General features: G+C 53.9%; 2 protein-coding genes across 8 annotated transcripts; both read right to left on the reverse strand.

Moving 5' to 3' along the window:
- Positions 1-73: 73 nt before the first annotated feature.
- Positions 74-14728, reverse strand: ZSWIM8 (zinc finger SWIM-type containing 8). Of its 7 annotated transcripts, none has more exons than XM_036828252.1 (26): positions 13724-14728; positions 11461-11614; positions 11123-11217; positions 10779-10951; positions 10496-10603; positions 10302-10383; positions 10061-10181; positions 9469-9670; positions 9145-9320; positions 7770-8763; positions 6879-7010; positions 6569-6748; positions 6283-6466; positions 5972-6070; positions 5251-5375; positions 4565-4805; positions 4308-4466; positions 3975-4203; positions 3508-3797; positions 3229-3353; positions 2102-2593; positions 1669-1852; positions 1391-1567; positions 1111-1230; positions 677-787; positions 74-546 (listed from the first exon to the last, which is right to left on the reverse strand). In XM_036828252.1, exons 1-26 carry the CDS (start codon positions 13929-13931, stop codon positions 86-88), a joined length of 5622 nt encoding a protein of 1873 aa, XP_036684147.1. In that variant the 5' UTR covers positions 13932-14728; the 3' UTR covers positions 74-85. The 7 variants fall into 7 exon arrangements, with proteins under 7 accessions (XP_036684147.1, XP_036684144.1, XP_036684145.1 ...); XM_036828249.1 differs by having other exon boundaries at positions 3130-3353; positions 13724-14726; XM_036828250.1 differs by having other exon boundaries at positions 1693-1852; positions 3130-3353; positions 13724-14722.
- Positions 14729-16072: 1344 nt separating this feature from the next.
- CHCHD1 (coiled-coil-helix-coiled-coil-helix domain containing 1) lies at positions 16073-17359 on the reverse strand. The gene is made up of 3 exons (XM_036828896.1): positions 17210-17359; positions 16967-17085; positions 16073-16371 (listed from the first exon to the last, which is right to left on the reverse strand). Exons 1-3 carry the CDS (start codon positions 17331-17333, stop codon positions 16258-16260), a joined length of 357 nt encoding a protein of 118 aa, XP_036684791.1. The 5' UTR covers positions 17334-17359; the 3' UTR covers positions 16073-16257.

Below are 17359 nucleotides of genomic sequence, written 5' to 3' on the forward strand. Positions count from 1 at the left end.
CTTTTCCTCTGCCCCAGTTCAAGGTTCATCCACACATGGAGGGAAAGAAGGGAAAGGCCCAGGCAGACGAGAGTAAAAAAGAAGTTTATATATTTATAAATGCCAAATAAATACCAGAGGCCACCCAACGCCCCCTCCCAGACAGGGCTGTCTCCCCCAACCCTAGGCTTCTAGGGTCTGAGACATCTTGGCCCCAAGCTACAGCCCAAGAACAGCTGCCAGTCTGGGCAACCAGGGAACTGAGTGGGGATGATCTGTCCAGCCAAGATTCATTCCCCCTTTGTGAGGGGCCCCCATAGCCACAGGCCTGTGTCCCTGTATAGGGCCCTAGGGGGGCCAGACTCAGGGGGAGAAGGTGGTCATCTCGAGTGAGACCCGCTGCCACAGCTCCTTGGTCTGTTTGCTGCGCTTGAGATTCTGCAGGATGTCGTTGAACTGCATCATGCCCATGGGTGTCAGGCAGAAGGCGCTGCGAGCACTGCGGATCGCGTTCACAAAGTCGTCGTAGTCGGCAGGGGTCAGGTGAATCAAGCGGTGGTGGATGTACTGGAAGATGTGGGGAGCCACTAAGCCACTAAGCACAGAACCAGGTCCCTCTGCCCTGGCGTCCTGGGTGATCTGTTCCCTGCCTGCCCAGGAGGTGTTCCACCCTGCTCCATACTTCCTGGGTTATCACCTGCATGTATGCCTGCTGGCAGCGCTGCACCAGCTGGTGGAAGGCCGGGGCACGCAGGTGGTTGTGGGCATGAGCGGGGCTCAGCCGCTGCAGCGTCTCCATGACGATCTCCTGCAGCACAAACGGGCTCAGCACCCCCTTGGCTGCCCCCACACAGAACTGGTGCACGTAGTTCACTCCTGGGGGGCAGGGGGAGGGGCATGAGACGGGGGTGGCCACCTCTGCCCTAGGGACCCAACTTTAATCTCTCAGCTCTGGCCTGGCAGAGAGCCTCCCTCCACCCCAGGAGCTGAGGTAGCCCCCCGCCCCTCGCGCACGCACACGTACCCGACCAAGGCCTCAACTCTGAGCAAGAGCTAGGAAGGAGGTCTGGGATGGGAAGGTGGGGGGAGCAGGTGAGGGCGGACAATGGTCCTGGGGAGGGGAGGTGTTACCCAGCTTTGCTGCCAGCCCCAGCAACCATTTGACATCATCAGTGTAGGGGGGGGAGCGGGAGAAGTTGTTGGGGTGATCATTGTGTGCCCGGCGACCCAGCATCTCCAGTGCCAGCATCCCTGGGAGAAAAGGGTGGGCACATGGTGAGGGTGCGTCCTCCACCCTCTACCTCAGCCTGGTACCTGACCCCACCGTAAACCAATTAAGAGGTATGGTGGGGAGGGGTCATGGAAGAGCCTCTGGCTGCAGGTGGGGGCACAGGAAGGGCCCTCCTCTCACCGACACGGTAGGCGGCGTGCAGGTGGTGTAGGCTGTGCGGGTTGACAGGCTGACTGTGAGTCTCCTCCTCGGGTGGTGGAAAACCCCCGCTCACCAGAGGGCTGGGCTGTGTGGGCAGGGCAGGCAGTGAGGCACCCTGGATGGCCGGAAACGTGGAAGCTGGATGGACACTGCTCACTGAGGGTGGGATGAAAGCCACGTGAGGAACTGAACCCAGAGAGGGACAGAGAGGATTCCCTCCCCTCCTCCCCTGCCCGGTGTGCCTCCCCTCCATTCACCTGTTCCCTGTCCCCACAACTCACAGGCCACACTGGTGGGCAGTGGGAGCCCTGGCTCTGTGTGGTAGGGATGTACTGTGATGGGTGCCATGGAAGGGACGGGGAAAGACACAGCAGTGGCGGCAAGTGAGGGGGGAGTCACCGAGTAAGGGTACTGAGCCCCCAGGAATGCAGGATGCACACCCTAGAGGTGGGAAGAAGAAAAAAAGGAAGATTTCAAATTATATTAGGATGTAGCTCTTCCCCATTCGTCCCACAGCTGGGTATCCTGCATTTCTTATATCTTAGTTGGGCTGGGTCCCCCGACTCCCGCCACCTCACCAGGACTCTTGGACAGCCCCGTTACCCTCCCGGAGTACCCCACTCCAACCCCCCGTGAACTCCCAACGTGCTCCCACGTGCCCCATCTCCCAGTAGAACATCGCATACTCACCTGTGGGTATGCAGAACTGGGCACAGGGAAGACGGCAGGCCGGGGCATATGAGGCATGGGGTGGGCGGGGTGAGCTGGGTGGGTGAGGTATTGAGGGCTGCAGGGCAGGTGGGGCTGTAGAGCAGTGTAGGGGTGCAGGCCAGGGGAATGACCATGCCCCAGTCCTGGACCCGGATATAAACTGGACCCCACCGAGATGACTGGCACCACTGTGGCTGCTGTCACTGCTGCTGCCGCCGCCGCCACTGTAACCGGCTCAGTCCCTGGGCCCCCCCTGCCCTCAGGCAGCCCCCGCCCAGCCTCCCCAGCTGCCCTGATCCCACTGGCACTACAGCTTGTAGCCCCTTCACGGGCTGTGGATGAGCCACCTGCTGTTTGCTCATATAGCCAGAACCACTGGTGAGCAACCTCAAACAACACTTCAGGGTATACGCCCCCACCCTTAGCCGCCTCTTCCACTGCCATGCAGGCCTTCTCCAACATCAGGTTATCCTGGAAGGGAGGGGCAAAGAGGGTTAAGGGGGAAGGGCTTTACTCAGGGACAGTTTTAGATGACATTCCAATGTCTCCCTCAGAGTTGGCTGGTTCCTGGGGAGGCATCTAAGGTCAGGGCCAGTGCTCAGAGTCAGTGTCAAGAGCAGTGAATGCTTCACACAGACAATGAACAGATACTTGTTGACCAGTAGACGTCAAGACCCAGGTTACAGTCCCAGTTCCAAACTAATTTAGCTACTCCCAGCCAAGTCCCATCATCTCCCTGAGGCCTTCCCTAAGGACTCCATCCTGGTGATCATCTTGGTCCCTAGACTATAGGCCACATTTCCTTACCTATGAACTAGGAATAATCCTGTTCTCAGAGTTGTAAGGTAAAGAATGTAATAGATGTGAAAGCACATTACTATGTCAAGTGTCACCATGAGAGGACCAACTGGATAGTTTGTGAACTCCAGGATATGGGAATCAGGAGCTGGACCCAACCTCCCTGCCCAGATGTCCCAAAGCAGGTCCGCAATTGCCTGTAAAAATACCTGCTCCTTGCACTGCACCAGGGCCCGCTGGATCTCATTGGGGTTCAACGCATGGGCATGAGGCAGGCAGCTTAGGGCTAGTTCCGCCGCCGCCCTCACCATATTGGAGTCTCGTGCCCGTGATGCCCTGTCAGCCAGGGATGCAACCTCAGGGGGTGTCAGGTGCCCATCCCAGCATTCTACCAGTATAGTCAGGGCTGCGCTGCCAATCTCCATTGCCTGGCCTTCAGGAAAAGGAGAGAAAAGCAGAGTGGGGTTAGCACGGGCAATGGGAATGGGAATGGCGTCTCTCCTATCAGGTCAGTAACTCCACAAGGATAAGACTTATCACCATCGATTAATCCCCTTCCCATACCCAAATCAAGACGCTGGATTTACCTGTAATCCAGGAAACGTGGGAAGAATAAGTACGTGAGAGCCAGTTGGGAGAAACAAAGTTGTGCAGGCCAAGGGCGTAAAGCCCAATCTCGAAGGCGCAAAGGTGCAGGTTACGGTGAGGACCCTGGTGGCCCCCTGAAGAAGATGGATGTGTGAAAATGGAAGTGCTGCTGTTGCCCCCTGCCTTGATCAGCACCGTCTTCGCCAGCTCGAAGTAGAAGTGTGCAGCTGCCTCTGACGGCTGATTGGGTACATGGGGGGCATGACTCTCAGGACGGCGGCCCTTGTACCTGAAGGGGCAATGGGGTAGGGACAGGGATTGGGGTTTCTCTGAGGTGGGTGTCCAGGTAGGTTGGAAAAGACCAGGGTAAGCGAGGATGCTGACGGAGACAACAGTTGGATTACACTAGGGATATGGTTCTCGGGGTGGGCCAGGTCAGAAGACAAGGGTATTTCTTCCCACTGACCTGCCAACTTCAACTGTCTTCGCCCGGGCCCCTCCACTGGCACTGGCCCGGCGACTTCCGCTGGAGGACGAGGAGCCAAGGGAGTCTGAGGAAGAGCTGCTAATGCTGTCACTGTCCTGTCCTCGACCCCAGGAGGTAGGGGCCCAGCCCCCTCGAAGTGGCCTCCGGCTTAAGGTTGGGGAGCTATCCGACGTCGTTTCAGGGGCACTGCTGTCAATGCTGGCCATGCCTAACCCCCCCAAGACAAGTCAGTCTCAGAAGTCAGAAGCTCCAGAAGTCAGACTCCAACCTTCAGGAATATCCTTCCCTCCATGTCATCCCACGGGTTGTTACCTGTGTGCTTCTTCTTAGGCCGTCCTGGTGAGCCCCAGCCCCGTCCATTGTAGCCTCCACGGCTGCCAAGTGCCAAGCGGCTGGGAACCTTTCCCTCTGGTCTTGGGGTCAAAGCTGCCTCAGATGGGAGACCCTCACAGGGGGAATGTGGGGAACTCTCTACGTAGGGAAGACAGGACACTGGGATGAGCCTGGGAAAGGGGGGCCCAACACAGCTCCATACCACTCATCCCCCCTGCCCAGTGCCCCCACCTCACCAGGCACATTCTTCTCTGTGAAGCCCTCAGTGGGGCCTGGCCCAGCCCCTGCCACACTCCCTGGCTGAGCAGGCCCTGCAGAGGCTGAGGTCAGAGGTTGCAGGGCCCCTGGGGCAGATGGGCCCCCATGCTTTGAAGGAGACCTCTGGCTGGCTGTGGCCGGGCGGCTAGATGAGTAGAACGAACTCAGTGTCTGTGGTTTATGCGTCTGGCTCTCTCGGTCCAAGAGTTTGTCTAAGATCTGAAAGACAGAGAAGCGGTGACTGGATGCCCTTTAGCTCCTGACTTCTATTACTTTTCTTTCTCCTTGAAACAGCTTAATACTTCCTCCTCAGGAAGGCTTTCCCAGTTCTAACCACAGGAGAACCTGCTGGAAGACGGGCGGGCTTACATATCTTGGTATCCCCTGTAACATTTACCACAGGACTAAGTATACTGATATTCAATATATATGGAAGAAAGGAATGCATGAGCAACTTTATGCCCCCTGCTTCTCTTCTTCCACCCCAAGCCCAAGCATTCCTATAAGAACCATTGGTCTCTCATGTTCTTTACAAGGTGTTCCCAAGATTCCCCCGGTATCTCCTGTAGGTAGAATAGCCCTTCCATTATACTAGAAACCCCTGAGAAAGGTGATAAAATTTGCTCTCTCTGCCTGTCGAAATCCCAGTACCTCAATCCCTTACCTTTTTGAGTTTGGCCTGGTCGTCTTTGTAAGTGATCATTAGTGCTAGGGCCAGGTCACCCTTCTCCCGACGTGTGCCTTCACATAGCAGGGGATGCTCTGCCTCACTCACTGTTGTCTTCATGCCTGTGAGAAAGAGACGCTCATGGGGGTTGTGAGTGGCCATAACTCGCAAGACAGCCAAGGGTAAACAGGCCAGGGCTCCCCAGCCACCAGCATGTGAAGTAAGGAGTTCTCCTGGTCCAACCCCCATTTCCTATGGAAGATGCCCACTGCCTAATACATCCAGCCTAAGCTCTGGTCTGCTTTTTAAGACCTTCATAATTTGGCCCTCTCTATCACCCCAACATATCCATCACTTCAGGGAAGTTGGGCTCCCCACTCTCATGAAGACTTGATTGCCCCTGTGTCTTTATTCACAGCGTTTTGTCCCCCTACCTAGAACTTAACTGATCTTTTAACCCATATTCCATACTCTATCCCCTTCTTAAGGCCTTTCCCTAGAGTCCTGTTTTGCTGTCCTTATAACACCCAACACTCATAGCCCACGTTTTTGCCCTCAATTCTTCAGTCTCATAGGCACTATGTGTCATGGCACATACACGTCATGCTGGCTTTCCCCTTACCATAGAGCCCCTTCAGAAGAGGGCCCATGTCTCATGCACTTCAAGGCCTGGGCCAGGCTTAGCTCACAGACGTGCTCAAGACACTGAGAGACTCACCCAAGGCAGCAACTGCTGCTTCAAATCCCAGCTCCTCATCCCCAGGCATCTCGTTGTTCCAGTTGCGACTTGGGGGCCGGGAACCCGTGGGAGAAACCACTGGATAAAAGTTGGGGTAAGGTAAGCAGACAGAAGTAGCATGGGACAGAATGAAAAGGGAAGAAACCCAAGACGCTCATCATTCCAGACCCTTCCATGAAGCTGCCCGATGCTTCTTACAGGCGATTCAGAGCCTTGGGGCTCTTGATTTCTCTTTAGAGAAAGCTACCCCTGCCCCAGTTCCCCACTTTCTGTAGTGTCAGGCATCATACCTGGAGTACAGAGAACATCAAAGATGAAACTGGCCAACATGAGAGGCAAAACAGGCCGATAATCACAGAGTGTCCCCTCCCGAAGCTCCTCTGCCCGGCAGCGCACGGTACTCATCTCACTCGGACCCAGAGGAATCTTCTTGAGCAGGGTGGCCACCTCAGACTCCTGATATGCCAGCTTCACCTGAGGGCATAGGGAGGAGCTAAGACCTCAATCACCCCAATGGAGATAAAGGTGTGAGTGTCTGAGGAGATGGCAGTGCAAGGTTCAGATAGAACCTCTGACCTCCAAGGCCTTGGTGGAAGCTGGGGGCCGCTGTAGCTCCAAGGCAAACATGCCCACTCGGAAGGCCAGGTTGTGGTGCTCTGGGCGCTCACTTAGCACCGTTAACAGGAAGGCCGCCTTGGTCAGGGTGTTGGTAGCCACCCAGGTCTGACGGCTTGTAGATACCTTGTTCTTCTTGCCCTAAAGACGGAAGCACAGGAGGCAGGCAGATGAGTCTGACTCGCCTTGGTGGAGGGAGGAGACTCTAGCCCGGGGTGGGGCGTGGGAGAGGGTTATGGGTAACTGGGGAGGCAGGGGGGTTCTCTCTCACCTTGGCAGGGGGCGGCTCTACCTTGAGGTCAGGTGGGTTGGCTAGCAGGTCCTGGGCAAGCTCCACGGTGAGGCGGGAGGCCTCACTGCTATAGCCGTGCGCATGCAAGGCCTCAGCACAGGCAAATAATATCTGGAAAGAGGACATGGGCACCAAACATGTTGCAGGACACCATACTCACTCATGCAGCAAATATCCCATGAGCACTCGCTATACACTGGGCCCTATGCTAGTCCTGGGTATACCACAGAGACTCACAGCCCATTAGAGAAACAGACACATAAACACACAAACAGGTGTGAAGCTGGCTACTACTGGGAAAGGTCCAGAAGGGAGCAGATGGGCAGGATACCTCAATGGGACTTGGGGCAGAGGGGCAGTCTCAGGGAAGACCTCCTAGAGGACATGATCTCTAAGATCTCTGAGGCCTGAAGAAGGAACAGGGGCTAACCAGGTAAGATGAGGGAAGAATATTCCAGACAGAAAGGCCAATCCGTACAAAACTATGGATGTAAGAGAGAGCATGGCAAGCTACGGGAATGGCTCAACTGAGTGCAGTGTAACTGACATAGTAGCTAGATGAGGCTGGAGAAGCAGGCAAAGTTCAGAACAAGTGAAGCCTCATAGGTCATGCCAAGGACCTTCACCTTCACCCTAAGGGTAATGGGAAACCACTGAAGAGTTTTAAGCACCAGAGTGACAAAATCATACATTCCAGGAAGACCAACATGGAGAGAAGAGAATGGACTGCAGGCAGCGAGGCCCGTTAGGAGCCTGCTGCAGGATTCTAACAGTCACACAACAGTCCTGTCACTCGCAACCAGAGGCAGGCGGTCCCTCTCCCAGCTATGGCTAAGAGGCACCCTCAGAGTCCCCTCCAAGCCCCCTCACCTCCATGCGGCTCTCCTGTTCCAGTGGCTTCAGTCCGGCAAACAGGTCGTGTTCCTCCCCAGCCCCGCCCTCAGCCTTCTCCTCCTCGCCCCCAGCCCCATCCTGAGCGTTCAGATAATACGCCTGGTAGTCATCCTCCTCCTCTCCAACCACAGGGGCTGCCTCTTTGGTTTTAGGCAGCCCATTGCCACTCTCATCTGTGGAAGCGAGGTCGTCCCGGGTACAGAGCTCCCTGGGCAGTAGGCCAGGGGGGCCAGCAGAGGCTGTGGAAGGCTCAGGCCCTTCTGAGAAGTACACGCCACCATCTTCTTCATAAGTATCTGGAGGTTCAGGAAGGAAGGTAGAAGGGCCTCGGGAGCCACCAGGGTGAGGGCAGGGTGGTGGGCTCTCAGGGAATCCACCAAAGGTGCTGGCCTCTGCGCCCAGGGCCAGGCTGCTATCATCCAGGCTCATCTCAGCCAGATCCGGCTCCAGGGAGCTGTCTTCACTGCTCAGCCGTCGCTTGCTCCCGCTGCCTGCTGAGCCCTTGCCCCCACTGCCAGCCCCCCCCAATGCTTTGGCTTTGCCCCCACCTGGACCCATCTTATGCAGAGCCTTATCTCCCCCCTCGGCCGAGAGGCGGCGGGGACCCCGCTGCGACGAGAGGACCCCCTCACCCAATCCCTTGCGCTTGGCCCCAGGCTCCTTGGGCCGCACAGCTGGCTCGGCAGGAAGAGGGCGGGGCCGCTCCCGGGATTCTTCCAGGCCCCCAGATCGGGAGGCACCTGGTCGAGGGGGCAGGGCTCGGGCCCAGCACAGGGCCAGCTTCCTGTCAGTGGCACTGTAGGTGACACCGGGAAGGGGGTAGGCCTCTTCCCAGTTGAAGTAGCAGGCCTCCACCGCCGGCCGGAAGCCAGGGAAGAGCCGCTCCAGGGTCTTCTTGTGCTGTCCCCGCTTCACGTTCTCAATCACCTTCAGCTGCCACTGGCGCAGCTGCACACACAGCTCCCGGCGGCTGTGGGAACAAAGCGGGGGCAGGTTGCCAGGAGGGCGTGTGGGGCCTACACTGCACCGAGCAGGGACGGGAGGAAACGGGGAGATGGTATTCCCCGGAAGCGGGGCACAGGGAAGGACCCCAGGAAGCGCTTCTTGAGCCAGCCCCATAGACATCACTCGAATACTCAGGGATTTGGGAAAGTGGGTTATTTAGAGGGGGGATGGAAGAGAGCCTCTCAGGAAAAGAACTCATAAATCACTGGAAACCCTAATGCTCAGCACCTCCCATTTCCCTAGGACTAGAAAAACGGTACGTGTGTCTATGTACGGGAGATGAGGGCTCGGTCTGTCCAGGGCTGGCCCCATCTCCGGGCGGTGGTGAGCCATGGGGGAGACTCACCGCTGGGGGCTGAGCGCAGGGTCCAGCACAGCCAGCCTCCACAGTGTGACCATCTCGTCACACATGCTGGCGCACGCGTGGGCTGCCACCTCTGACTGCCCGTTGCTGCGGCCTGTGTGCCCACTGGCGCTGCTGTGTGAGGCTGAGGTGCGCACGCTGTACCACCAGCCTGTTATCTGGAAACAAAGAGGGCTCTGAGATGAACCTAACAACTTAGAGGAAGACAGAGGAGCCCCACGCAGTGTCCCTGTCAGCAAGAGGGGAGTGCGGTTAAGGGAGGGAGAGGATGAGCCAGCACGGGCCTCCCGGGCTCTGCGGGATTACCTGTTCGTAGGTGAGGCACTGGTCGGTGAGGATTTCCAACAAGGGGGCAGCATTGCTGTCCCTCCGCTTGAACATCTCCCGCACGATGCTAAGCAAGTTCCAGACTCCCTCTGGCTCGCGGCCCCTCAGTGGGCGCAGCAGACATGCCCATTCAGCAGCGGCCGGAGGCTCCGTGGAAGACAGATACATGGAGTTCACATCACTGTGAAAGTCGCAGAGTGGAAAATGATGACCCTAAGATGGGGCTGAATAAAGCAGGTGAAAGAGCAACAGGACTTTGACACAAAAGGGGTCAAAATACAAAGTACAGGGGACAAAGTATGACCCAGACAAAAATTCTTAATCGCCCTCTGCCTCAGTTTCCCAATCGCTGAAAGGAAGCAAAATAACTCCTGCTCTACCTAAGGACAGACCACTCTGTGACTACATAAAATTATCATCACCCACTGATCTCACTAGTGACATGTATGCGCCAGGCAGTGTACCAGTGAAGGGTGGGAGAGGTAGGCATTACTAAAACAAAGAAACTGTCCATGGCCCGAGGGATGCGCCCCTCCCACCACAGACACAGGCATGAAGAGATCCTGTTTACCTGAACACCACAGGGGAGGGGCCACAGAACTTGTGCAGTGTCTTCTTGATGTTGTCAGTGAGTGTCGATTCATCCAAATACCAAGTACTCTGATCGGAGGCAGAGGGCCCTGCTGTGGGGTCTGGGGGTGACAGGCAGTCAGTCACCTAGAGGTAGGAGCCTGGATTTGCCTTTAGTAAGTGGCGCTCTGCACCCCCAAGCTTGCTTTCTTCCTGCTGCCCTTCTTTCTCACCACACTCACCTGGGGCTCCACATACTGTATTAATGGCTGTTGACTGGGAGGAAAGGAGTTCATCCAGGAGACGCTGGGCTGTGGGCAGGATCTGAGGGGGAAAGGGACACAAAGGCAGAAGTGACCCAAGGAGGCCTGGGCCTAACAGGAAGGCTGATATGCAGCCCTGGACTAGTCAGAGAGGGTGTGCCAACCTCCCTCACCTGCTGAGGGAGCTCACTGATGAGGTACTGAGCAAACTTCTGCAGCTGGTCCCTCTGCAGCCGAGACAGGGACTCTGACACTGGGGCCCGCAGGCAGACTGCAGAAGCCTGAAGGGAACACCGAGAGAAATGAAACAATCTGGGAAAAGGCTTGCTGACATCGGAGGTGGGGACAGAGAGGCAGAGTAGGGGAGGAGAGGGGGCTCACATTGTGGCCAGGCATGCAGCAGAGAAGGGGGGGTGGAGCGGAGAATAGGGCCGGGATAAATTGGGAGGGCCTCACGTTGTGGATGCGGAAGAGACAGAGTGCCACGACGTGGGTGCACCATTTGGCCCCAGCCCCACAGGTGCAGCTGCAGGAAGTGACCCGGCAGCGGTCAAACATCACAGCCACGTTGTAGGCCCCTTTGGGGGGGACCATCTGAGGTGGCACCACTGTAGCACTCAGGTGGAACCCTGGGGAGAAACATCGGTATGGTCAGGGAGAGCCACCAAGACACAGTTCTCTGCCCTTGACCCTGGCCCTACAGTTCTTCAGACAACCCGCTCCAGCTTCTTGCAGTAGTTCCTTAATTCTTAACACGGGGTGGGAGGAGCAGGAAGTACCAACTGGTGAGGGACCCTTACCAATCTGCAGGGGGTCCTTCACAGCCCTCATGCGGAATAGCTGATCCCCTCGCTGGAACTCATCTGCACTGCCGTTGGCCAGGCAGGAATACAGTCTGGGAGTGAAGAAGACATGGCCACAATGCAGCAAATACCCTTCCACAGACCCTGTCAGAAACCACCATGCCCCGGGCACTCTCCTCAGTGTCACACCGTGCTGGGGAAAATCCCAGGTACTCCCTGCCCCGGCTGCCTCCTTACCGCAGCCCCAAGTACGGTGCCCTTTGTTCCGTGGGAAGCCCAGCGCGCGGTGTGGAACATCAGGACCCCACTCCCCACCGTCAGTCCTTTAGCCTCACCGAATATCCTCTTCATTCTCAGGGAAGCTCCAAAAAGCAATTCGGAGTTGGAGCTGCTCAGGCACCGGGGGGTAAACTTTCTCCACCACTTCAAATGGGATATGAAATGCCACCTGTTTTGCTGACAGCTCCACCAGTGGGATCACCAGTCCATCTTTGGAAACGAAGGTTGAGGTAAGGGGAAAGAGGAGGGGAAACAAAAAGGGCCATGATTACTTGGCACCAATGCCAGTGCCACATCTTGACGCACCCCACCCCCCCTTCACTATGAAGGAAAGAGGACATCTGGATGAAAAACCAAGGGACCCTCCTGTCAGGATACACTAACCCTTAAGACTCCATCTGGGGAAGGGGAGCTAAACAATCCCCAGCCTACAGCCTGCTAGAAGATACCAGGGATATCCCAGAAACTCCTGGCCAAACAGGTGTGTCCCAGGAGCCTAGCAAGTAATGAGTCTCACCTGGCTTGTCATCTAATTTCCCATATACCTAGCACTTGAGATTCATATTACATTGTGTATATATCTCCCCCGGCATTCGCTTCTCTAATTGCTTTTACTGTCCCTTTCTTTTTTACTATCCCTTTTTTGTTTGTTTGTTTTTACTATCCCTCTAAATGACTCCATGCCTCCATCTAAGGAGGGAAGATAGGCCAGAGCACGGAAGAGTTAAGAGAGGGACCTCCAGAAGCAAGAGAGAGTCTGCACTTCCTTTGGCACACCTGAGCCCTGGCTTCCCACAGTGGATGCCCTGGGGTGTGGGCTGGGGGTGGAGAGGTTACCCCAAGGGAACCTGGCTGCCACTCACTCCTGGACTCGCCTGGAGTAAGATGGAGTGACCATTCAAAGTTTCCCACACTGTTTTAATCAAAAAGCAGTGAAACGCAACAGACTGCATATCTCACCAAATTGCTAGTCAGATTAAAAGACATATACAAAATCATGGTGCTGAAAGGAACCTTTCTAAAAAAAAAGTCAATCTTCTTATTTTATAAATGAGCAACTGAAAAAGGGTAGGGTTGGCGGGGTGGGGGGTGGGGGGCGCGGAATGCCATGCTTTCCTAGATTTTAACCTGTTCAGAAAGATACCAATATATTGAAAATCTTCACCACCATCTTCAGTTACTTCCCTCAAAGTGAGGAGCTCTAAGCCTACCCGCACATGCAAATATGAAAGAAGCAGAGAGCCCATAGAAGACCCACAGCGAAACTACCTATGATGTGTGTGTGTGTACAGGGCATATGCTATCTCTCCAAATGAAGGTAAATATTACCACTCCTAAACAGTGACACATGTAAATTTCTCTCTGTCCCTAAGGGGTGCTGGAAATCTCTCCGGGGCCGTTTGGAAAACAGAACCTTAGAATCCAGAGTAGAATCGCAACTTAAACCCCTCAACTGGTGAAAAAAGTCCACTTCCAATGAAGCTCAAACTGTGCCTTGAGGAAGGCAAGGAAAGAATATGGTGAGTCCTGAGTCTGCGGGGCTTCTGTTTTCACTCTCTTCTCCATCCTCTTTAATAAAAACAAAATCCTTCACAGCACTCATCAGAAAGACCCAAGGATGAAAGAAACTCAAGTGAAAAGCAAGAAGAGTGTTTCACAAGACTCCAGAGTCAAGTACCCACACTCTTCCCCAGGCCCCAGATGAAGGAAATCTAAGGCTTTAGTACAGTGGTCCCAGGCTTGGCTTCTGACAGATGTTCAATATGGTCAGGAACCAAGCCTCTAATCTAAACCTATGTGACATCTCCTCTCGTAGGCCAGTTCACCTCCACTTTCCTCTGGGTGGAATCCCTTCTTCGTGCAGCGGGGACCAGAGATCATCACCTTGAATCAAGAAGCTCCCAATACACTTTGCAATGGGGTGACACACCTCAAGTGGTCACTTCTTCACAATCCGGCCCCTACCCACATTCTTTTCTATTTTCTGGCCTGCCTCAGGCTGAACTCGGTAAGTACTCCCAAGTCAAGGAGGGAATTCTTCTCCTTTACCCCATCTCTTACGGCAAATAAACGACAGAAGATCTACTTTCTGTCTTTAATCCTATCCAACCCAGGATTTCCCAGCCATCACTCCAACACACACACAAACACACACACACACAGGGAAGGTGTGGAGAAGACAGCCCCAGGAAGACCGGAAAAGCGAGTCCTGAACAGCTCCCGAGCAGGGACAGCTTGGGACAGCTCCCGAGCAGGGACAGCTCTCGAGCAAGGCCGGAGCAGGGCCTGCCCGCTCCCCTCCTTCCAGCTCACCCTCACCTCGCATTCTGGTACCGCCACTGCCACCTCCGCCACCGCCGCCAGTGGGGGAATTGGGCCCCGCTGACTGTTTGCGCCATCCCCGCCAGTTCTGGCAGAGGCTCTCGGCCTCGGAGATGAAAGAACAGAGCGAATCCTCCTCAAAGCGGTCCGAATCCTCGAAAGAGAAGCGCTCTCCGTCCTCCCACTCCGCGAACATCAGCTCCATGGGGCCCGCACCCCCCGGGGCCGGGTCCCCCCCCGCGGATCCGGGGCCTGGGCCGCCGGCCGGGGGCTGTGGGGAGGCCCGGGGCCTGAGGGGCGAGCCGGGGCTGGGGGTGGCCGGGGCGCTCAGGGCGGCCGTGCCGGGCGAGGATCTCAGGCCTGGGAGAGATACGGGACGGGGCCTTGCCCAACTGCGAGGTGTGAACGGGGATCGTGGCCAGTCTCCGAGATTCAAGGCCCGGACGAAGCGCTCGGCAGCCGGGGCCTCTTGGCTGCTGCGGCGCCGCCTCCCCCATCAGCTGATCAGAACTTCCGGCCGCGCCGGCCACCACCACTTCCGCCCTCACGCGCCCAGGAATCCGAGCCGGGACGCGCGGATATAAGGAACCTGTTTAATTGCTACATTTCCTACTTTTTTTTCTCGAGCCCACCCCCAGATACCGTAAGAGGAAGCCAACCCCCAAAAGTATACGAAATGACTACAGATCCCAGCAATAACCCGGCGTTCATAATGTCCCGAAGGAATAAGCAGCCGCCACGCATGTCGGGAGTTGTAGGCTGTCAAGAGACAAACACAGGAACCGTTGGGTGGAGTTATTGTCCTAACTCCAGATAGGCCCCGGGGCCGCATCACCTTCTGGGAATTGTAGTTCAGAAACCTGCATTCCAGAAGACTTTTTAATGGGGTTTAATTGGCGAAGCAACAGGAAAAGAAGGCGTTTGATTTCAGGAGATGGTTGCACTGTTTGTCAGTGGGGCCTTTGAGTTCAGGGGTTCCTAGTCTTTTTTTGTGCGATGGGCCGTTTAACAGCCTGGTGAAACCCCTAGACCCCTTCTCAGATTGTTTATAAGTAAACAAAATAAAAGAATTACAAAGGAAACCTTTTATGTTGAAATACAATTATCAAAATATTAATAAAACAAATTTGTAACATAGTACTTCTTTATTTATACATTAAATAAGATCCAGCAGCAAGTGTAATAACTACCATAATTTTGAAGTTAGTGATGAATTTAAATATTGAGATACTGTGATTTCATATAGGTATCGCTAATAATACTGTGGTTTCCCACAGCCCTAATTGAAATGCTCAATTTAAGTTGCGGTTAAAGATAAAATTTTTTTCTCATCCATATTCACAGACCTCTTACTGGGAGTCTATTGACTGTAGGTTAAGAACTTCCAAGGCTAGTCCAAAATGCCTAAGCACTGAGATTCTTCCTAACAGCTTGCAGAACTAGGCAACTGCCCAGTGCTCCACCAATGGGGTATGTGGACTATAGAAAGAGGTAACTGTGGGGGGGGGGGTCAAGGAGGCATGGCCCCTTCTTTATCTTGATAATTATCCCACTGGAGCTTTAAAACCCCCAATGATCCCTTTGTACATTTAAAGGGATGTTATGTGCTGTAAAGTACATAGAAAAGGTTAACTCAGTTATGCCTGGAAGGGCAGAGTATACAGAAAATGCTATACAATTGTTCAAATATCAGGACGTCACAAAAGTAAATGCCTTCAGCAGCTAGGCAGACAACTTAATGAGAGAAGTGAACAGGTGATACACAAAGAAGATAATTGCCAATTAAGTCTCAGTCTCATCATTTGGGAGAGTCCTGTGGCCAGGTCCCTGGAGAATGGAGACAAACGATAATCAGCTCTACTTGAGTAATCTTTATTTCCATGTGGGAATAAGAAACTACGGTTCCCAGATCTTTTGATTTTTTTAAGAAAAGCTAAAAAGTGGGCTTTTTATGACATTTTTCCTATTTTTGAATGTGGCCAGCTAATTTAAAAACAAAATTTTAACTGTGTGGGCCAAATAAAATTCATCTGCAGTACCTTTGGGTCATCAGTTTGTGAACTTCTGATTATTCCTGCAGCACCCTACAGGGGTTATGCACAAAATAGGTAGTCGCTAAATACTTACAGATGATGGCAAAAAACTCTGCATATAGACAGACTCCAACATCCTTAATGCATCCAAAGGCAAGGGCACTAAATGGCATACAGGACTTCAAATGCAGGACAAGACAAAGGTTTTTGTCCTGCACCTGGTGCAAATTAGGGGGCAAAGACCTTCCAGAGTGTAGGGGAGGACACAGGTTCAACTATGGTGGGAGTACCTAATCCACAACAAAAGGCCAAGTTCTCTTCAGAGGATTTTATTTCAACATAAAGCATAATTTCCACCCACATAATGATTCCAAAGGGTAAAAGAAAGTGTTTTGCCTCCTACTCTTCAAAGAGAGCATGGCAGTGCAAATATCTCTAAAATGCCTCTGCATAGTTCTCAGAAGCTACAGTCCAGTCATTGAAAATGCTTCTCCATTTTCAGCTGACATGAGGTTTGTTAGGAAACCTACATAACAACTTATTCAATTTCTTGGGGGGCAAACTCCCCAACTCTCCCAGGTCCTCCTGGATTGATCTCACTTTTCGGGCTGCCTGAAAACACAGAACAAAAATTAAAATGACAGCTCCAAAGTTGGCCCTAACCTAAGCTAACAGTTCTCACAACACCCCAAATCACACTAAGGTATTAACCAGCCTGGAGATCTGTGTCATCTTCCCAGTCCCCTTTCATCAAAAGGACTTGGGACCCAAGAATGACTGTATGATCTGAAGCTACCATGCCAGCTGGCAATTAAGTCTAGGCTGGAAACCAAACAACCTGTCCTTTACTATCTTTAGTTCTACTTCAGACAATAATGTCTATTTGAACAGCAATTTAAACTTTACAAAGTGGTTTTCCCATTCATCTCTTCACTTCACACTCACAAAATTCTGTAAGGTGGATATTAATATTAACCTCATTCTGCACCAGGTAAAGCTAAAAGCAGTGAAACAAATCGCTCAAGATCACAATGCCTTCAAAACAGTAACCTTTCCCACTTTGGCGTGACTCAAGTAGCTTCCAAAAATTTCCTCGCCCTTTTAGAATGAGAGGGACTTTCTTATCTCCTAGCAAGAGGCAGTAAGAACCATTACTGTATGCCCCCCATTTTCCTCCCAAAAGGGCACCCCAGGAGCCTCCTGTCACCTCAGCCCTCGAAGCACAATCGAAGAAGTCCTGGATCTCTTTTTTGCAAGCTTCGTCGCGGAATTCATTCTGCTTCCAGCAAGCCATCATTACTGACATCTCCGTGATACAAGTCGCCTCTGGAGGAGCAGAACGCGGGGACCCTCAGTCACAGGAGACCCTTACCTTCCGGCCCTCCCACCCAGCAGCCCTCTGCACTCCTCCGACTTCCGCTCTGGGGCCTCCACGGCTCCGACTGCTCACCGCCCTTCTCCCGGCGCCGTTCCCCGACATGGTTAGCTAGGATGAGGGGCTTATTGGGCTTCAGTATGGGCTTCCGCGGGTTTCCAAACCGTGCTAACCGACCCCGGAGACTGGGCGTCGCCATTGCTCACCGAGCTCCCGGCAGGCTCT

Source organism: Balaenoptera musculus, chromosome 16, assembly GCF_009873245.2.
Source record: "Balaenoptera musculus isolate JJ_BM4_2016_0621 chromosome 16, mBalMus1.pri.v3, whole genome shotgun sequence".
In the NCBI taxonomy this organism is placed as follows: domain Eukaryota; kingdom Metazoa; phylum Chordata; class Mammalia; order Artiodactyla; family Balaenopteridae; genus Balaenoptera; species Balaenoptera musculus.

Excerpts from the sequence above, each read along its gene's own strand:
- ZSWIM8 (XM_036828249.1), bottom strand. The coding sequence starts at position 13,931 with ATGGAGCTGATGTTCGCGGAGTGGGAGGACGGAGAGCGCTTCTCTTTC. Across the intron at positions 4,806-5,250 it reads ACCAGGCCAAACTCAAAAAG|ATCTTAGACAAACTCTTGGA; the intron begins GTAAGGGATTGA and ends TCTGTCTTTCAG. Across the intron at positions 1,568-1,668 it reads GTTGTGGGGACAGGGAACAG|TGAGCAGTGTCCATCCAGCT; the intron begins GTGAATGGAGGG and ends TCCCACCCTCAG.
- CHCHD1 (XM_036828896.1), bottom strand. The coding sequence starts at position 17,333 with ATGGCGACGCCCAGTCTCCGGGGTCGGTTAGCACGGTTTGGAAACCCG. Across the intron at positions 17,086-17,209 it reads ACGGCGCCGGGAGAAGGGCG|AGGCGACTTGTATCACGGAG; the intron begins GTGAGCAGTCGG and ends CTGCTCCTCCAG. Across the intron at positions 16,372-16,966 it reads ATTGTGCTTCGAGGGCTGAG|GCAGCCCGAAAAGTGAGATC; the intron begins GTGACAGGAGGC and ends CTGTGTTTTCAG.